This window comes from Lipotes vexillifer, unplaced genomic scaffold, assembly GCF_000442215.2.
Source record: "Lipotes vexillifer unplaced genomic scaffold, Lipotes_vexillifer_v1.1 scaffold70, whole genome shotgun sequence".
NCBI lineage: Eukaryota > Metazoa > Chordata > Mammalia > Artiodactyla > Lipotidae > Lipotes > Lipotes vexillifer.
The window spans coordinates 1,786,738-1,792,737 of NW_006789896.1; the positions used below are offsets into that span (position 1 = coordinate 1,786,738).

The following is a 6,000-nucleotide window of genomic DNA, read 5'->3' on the forward strand; positions in this document are numbered from 1 at the left end:
TTTACTTCCTAATTTAGAATTTCTCAAACATGCCCAGGAGTTAAGACTAATGTAATGCACCTCCATGTACCTTTTACCAGTTATCAGCACTTTGTCTTTTCCCCTTTTTTTTTTCCTGGAATATTTTAATGCAGATCCAATATGGTATATAGTTTCATCTTTAAGTACTTGAGAATGTAGCTGTACTGAGGGGGGTGTGTGTGTTGAGGCCTTAATATGATCATGCTCAACAAGATTTAACATTCCTTTTTTTATGGCTGGCTGCGTTGGGTCTTTGTTGCTGCGCGCGGGCTTTTTCTCTAGTTGTGGCGAGCGGGGCCACTCTTCGTTGCAGTGCGCAGGCTTCTCATTGCGGTGGCTTCTCTTGTTGTGGAGCACGGCCTCTAGGCGCATGGGCTTCCGTAGTTGTGGCTCGAGGGCTCTAGAGTGCAGGCTCAGTAGTTGTGGCACACGGGCTTAGTTGCTCCATGGCATGTGGGATCTTCCCGAACCAGGGCTCGAACCCGTGTCCCCTCCATTGGTAGGCGGATTCTCAAACCACTGCACCACCAGGGAAGCCCTGACAATTCCCTAATATCATCTGATAGCCCCATATTCTAGTTTTCTCCTTTTTTTTCTTTTCCCAAAAATGTTTTTACATTTGGTTCTACTCTGGATCTACATAAAGCTGTCCACAGTTTTCATCTGCTTGATTTATCTTTTTATGTTTCTTTTAATAACTGTCCCAACCTGTTAAAAAAAATTTTTTTAAAGAAACCAGATCATTTTTCTTGTGGAATTTCCCACCTTCTGGATTTGACAGTCTTTCCTTGTGTGTTTAATGTTCCTTTATCCGTTGTATTTCCTGCAAACTGGTGGGTAGATTAGACCATGCTATCCATTAAAAATATAATGCAAGCCACAGGTCTAATTTTAAGTTTTTCAGTAGCCACAAAAAAGGAACAGATGGAGTTAAATTTTAATGTTTTATTTAACCTAGTATATCTAAAATAGATAATTTCAATTTGTAGTCAGTAGAGAATTAAGATATTTTATGTTTTCTCCCTTTTATTTTTTTGGGTATGGGGAGAACTAGGTCTCTGAAATCTGCTATTTGGTACTTTGCACTTAACAGACCTTTAAAAAAAATATATTTTTGGCTGCATTGGGTCTTCGTTGCTGTGTGCAGGCTTTCTCTAGTTTCTCTACTCTTAATTGCGGTGCGCAGGCTTCTCGTTGCAGTGCTTCTCTTGTTGTGGAGCACGGCCTCTAGGCACACAGGCTTCAGTAGTTGTGGCTTGCAGGCTCTAGAGTGCAGGCTCAGTAGTTGTGGCGCACGGGCTTAGTTGCCCCGTGGCATGTGGGATCTTCCTGGACCAGGGCTCAAACCCATGTCCTCTGCATTGGCAGGCGGACTCTTAACCACTGCGCCACCAGGGAAGTCCTAATAGCACACTTCTAATTCTGACTAACCACATGTGGCTTGATGACTATAGTATTAGATAGCACAGACCAAGAGGTTGATTACATTTGGTTTTGGTGAGGGATAAGAATATTTTTATAGGTGCCATTTGTTTTCCTATTATATCAGGTGGCATATGAAGTCTGGTTGTCCCACTTTAATTTAGTGATGTTAGAATGTTAGTATCTATTTTGAATGATCTGTTTTAAAGCTCCCTGTCCATCTTTTACTTAATAACAGCCAGTGATACATATTGCTTAGATTCATTAGGGGTTGGGAAGTGATGGTTTTCTATTTCATTCTTTAATTAGCTGGAACTTTTCTCTAGAGACAAAATTTGCTTTATATCTTTGCTTACTCTGAAGTACAGTTCATATAGGGAAAGGATAAATATTTCATTTTTTTCCCCTTTGCTCACTTATTTTCAGAGTAAGGAGTTGGTGCCGTAGCATACTCCAGTGAAGACTGATGAAGTATTTGGTTTGGTTTGTTTTTTAAATAACGTTATGAACTTGCAGATTTTATAATATTTGTGCATCAAACTATTGTAGTTGTTTTGGATGCTAAATTGCCACATTTTAGATGAGTGCGAGTTCCCCTTTCAAGCTGGCTCCTTAGCCCTTTTAACATGACCCCACTATCTTTGGAGGCTTCCTTCTGGCACAACAAAGTGCCCTCCACACATTTGGAACATTCTTGCTTCAGACCTGAAGAAGCCATTTCTCTTAGGACTCTTATTCTTTTTAAGGGAAATGGTATTTAGAGACCACAATAGGCGTGGATATTAAACTGTGCATATATCTTAAAACTTAAAATTATGAAGAAGAGTTTAACATACTTGGTAAAAATATTTTTAAGGATATACAGTGAAAAGTAACTGTGCTTTTCACTTAGTAAATACTCAATAGCTACCTGAGTGAGAGTGATTTAGGAGAGAGTGAATGAATGGCTGGCTGATTACTATATATTTAAACCACCTAGTCATTTCCTTCCATTTGCTCTGAAATTAAATAAAGTAGCTAAAGAAGCTTCCATTATGTATAGGCTTTAACCACTCCTCTCCTTTTTCTTAGAATGGTGTGTTGCTGAGAACTGTCCTGGACCCTGTAACTGGGGATCTGTCTGACACCCGCACTAGGTACCTGGGGTCCCGTCCTGTGAAACTCTTTCGTGTCCGGATGCAAGGCCAGGAGGCAGTAAGTAATGAAAGGGGCGAGATAGTGATTTTGGATGTTAGTGGCATCAGCTGAGAAAAATCCCCTTGGTATAAATTTTGCTGTCATTAATTCACCAGTGTTGTAGTTAGTTGACATTAGCTTTATCTTAATTAGTTTCCTTCATGTGGGAAGTCTTGAGTCCCTTAATCTAGAGCTTCTTAACTGGATTTCCATGGCACTGTGCCACGATTTGGTTATAGGTGAGTTAGAATATTGATCCCTTCAGTCCTGAGGCTGAGCAAATGGAGTACACTGACAGCTGGAAACCTCCCATGTAGGATACCACTACCCAGGAGCAACCTGGTATCAGTGTCATGGCTTACTGTGTAATGTGAAAAAGGCTGGGAAACATTGTGTCCTTTGTAGCTAAGAATATCAGTGTTGCCGGGTGCTCTGCTAGTTCTTTACTTGTTACTGCATTTAATACTTGAAACTATCCAGCCTTGTGATAATATTCCCAAATTCACACGTGGAAACGGGCTCAGAGATTGAGTGATTAGTAGGTCATCTGGCTAATAGCCAACGCTTTTAGCAAATAGTAAGCCATACTGCCTCTTCTCTAGGCCTGTTTTTCTTAAGGTAGCCCTTTAGGTTTCTAAAATTCCTTGGGATATTCTGCACACTGAAGTTTGGGGATAGTTTAATTTGGTTAGCCTACCATGTTTGGGCTTTTCCCAAGCTTATTGGGGATATTTTTCTTTCCTCAGGTGTTGGCCATGTCAAGCCGCTCATGGTTGAGCTATTCTTACCAATCTCGTTTCCATCTCACCCCCCTGTCTTACGAGACCCTGGAATTTGCATCTGGCTTCGCCTCTGAACAGTGCCCTGAGGGCATCGTGGCCATCTCCACCAATACCCTGAGGTGAGAGAGCCCCACAGTCGAAGCCCCGCAAGAGGCTGCAATGCAGAGAGCTGACTCTTTGCCATGGCACTAGTGTGTTGTAATTGAAACCTTCATTTGGCTCAGGATTTAAGTACCTGGTAGCCAAGTCTTGGTGTTTGGGAGTTTTAGCTTCTGTTTAGACCTTCAGTGCCAAGTTTTTATACTCAGCAGTGTAGTTCAGTCTCTGAGATTTAAGATTCTTGTTTTCAAGGCCCATGCCATTGGATTGGTTTTAGAGCAGGCATTGTTGGCTCACTGATAATCTTTTCTCACTGTCTTGCATTTGCAGTGTTATATCTTAAATATTAACGAATATAAATTATTTAGGCCTTTTGCAGGTTGACAGATTATTTACACTGATCACATTGGAGTGAACACTGTCTGTATTGCAAGATGGAAAATAACCTATTCAGTTTGACTGTCGAGTTTTGGCGGTTGGTTGTGTTTGTTTTCTTTTTTAACCCTTTAATGCCACAAGTGTCATACATGTCCTGGTTATAACTGTTGGCTGTTTACAATGGAACTCTGACCTCTTGATATATGAGTCACTTGCTACTTAATCAAGTGAACTGCCAGATTTGTTTGCAAAAACTTTTGGAAGTTTTCAGTCATTGTCCCTCTCTTTCTAAGCATCAGCACCCTTGTATACCTTATGCTCCAGCAGAATTACTCTCCCTGCATACCTCCATATATTCCTTCCTGGTTTTTTATCTCTGCACCTGTCCTTGGAATGCTTCCCACACACATCTCTGCCTTTCAAGGCCTAGCCTCATCCATGTATCCTCTAATTGTTTTATCGACGTGTGCTCTCTCTCTCCTTGATTCCTTATTAATTTTGACAATTCCACAGGTTTTCAAACTTTTCTTTTTAGCAGCAGAACATTTTTCCCCCAGAACAATATCAGGGAAGGCTGCTGTGTGAAACATGTAAGAAATCTTGGGAACATAGTTTAAACACCACTGTCCATAGTACTTACTGTCAGAACCATTCACTTTCACTTTTGGTTATTATGAATAACGCTGCTGTGAACACTCATGTACAAGTTTTTATGTGGGTGTATATTTTCATTTTCCTTGGGTATGTACCTGCAAGAGTGGAATTGGTGGTAGGTAACTGTTCAACTTTTTAAGGAGCTGCCAGGCTGCTTTCCAAAGTGGCTAGACCATTTTACGTTTTCACCAGTGAGGTTTGAGGATTCCAATTTCTGCACATCTTTACCAACACTTGTTATTATATGACTTTTTGATTCTAGCCATCCTAGAGAGTGTGAAGTGATATCTCATGTGGTTTAGATGTGCATTTCTTTGATGGTTAATGATGTTGAGCATCTTTTCATGTGCTTATATTGGTTCTTTGTTCTTCTTTGGAGTAATGTCTATTTAGATCCTTTGCCTGTTTTTTAATTGGGTTGTCTTTTTATCATTGAATTTGTAAGAGTTCTTTTTATGTTTTAGATACAACTGCCTTATCAGATAATATGATTTGCAGATATTTTCTCCTGTGGATTGTCTTTTCACTTTCTTCTCTTTTTTTTGGTATTTATTTATTTATTTATGGCTGCATTGGGTCTTCGTTGCTGCGTGTGGGCTTTCTCTAGTTGTGGCAAGTGGGGGCTACTCTTCGTTGCGGTGAGCGGGCTTCTCATTGTGGTGGCTTCTCTTTGTTGCGGAGCACAGACTCTAGGTGTGTGTGCTTCAGTAGTTGTGGCACATGGGCTCAGTAGTTGTGGCTCGTTGGTTCTTGAGCGCAGGCTTAGTAGTCGTGGCGCATGGGCTTAGTTGCTCCGCGGCATGTGGGATCTTCCCGGACCAGGGCTCGAACCCGTGTCCTCTGCATTGGCAGGCAGATTCTTAACCATTGCACCACCAGGGAAGCCCTGGAATTCGTACTCCTTATATCAGGATTTGTCAGTAATAATCAAGAGGAAATTTTAACTTTTCACTGTCACATTATCATTGGAGGGATAAAAAATCCTTTGAGGGTTCTAATGTAGGTTTCACTGGTGGAAACTGGAATCACCATGAACAGTGATGGGCTGTTGCTAAAGTAAAGGCTCTCCCCTGATCTCCTTGTCTCTTGTGTGTAATCTTCTAGATAAGAAGGCTATTGTTTCTTGTTGTCTAATGCCAACATTAGAGCTTCAGGGATTGATGTGTTTGCTGTGACTGCTTATTGACCATTTCAACACCAGTTTCTTGGTCCTGAGTGGGTGACCTATTAACTCCTTGCCTTTTGCCATAGGATTTTGGCATTGGAGAAGCTGGGTGCTGTCTTCAATCAAGTAGCCTTTCCACTGCAGTACACACCCAGGAAATTTGTCATTCACCCTGAAAGTAACAACCTTATCATCATTGAGACTGACCACAATGCCTACACTGAGGCCACAAAAGCTCAGAGGAAGCAGCAGATGGCAGAGGTAATGCATTTAACCTTCAGGGTTCAATAAAAAGGCATTCCT

General features: G+C 41.1%; 1 protein-coding gene across 1 annotated transcript in view; it reads left to right on the plus strand.

The window, feature by feature from the left end:
• Positions 1–6,000, plus strand: part of SF3B3 (splicing factor 3b subunit 3) — a 46,822-nt gene that overhangs the window by 34,822 nt on the left and 6,000 nt on the right. Inside the window, exons 16-18 of the mRNA XM_007462961.1 lie at positions 2,515–2,637; positions 3,366–3,520; positions 5,784–5,958. Of these exons, the coding sequence (XP_007463023.1) occupies positions 2,515–2,637; positions 3,366–3,520; positions 5,784–5,958 (453 nt within the window). The remainder of the gene's footprint in view (positions 1–2,514; positions 2,638–3,365; positions 3,521–5,783; positions 5,959–6,000) is intronic.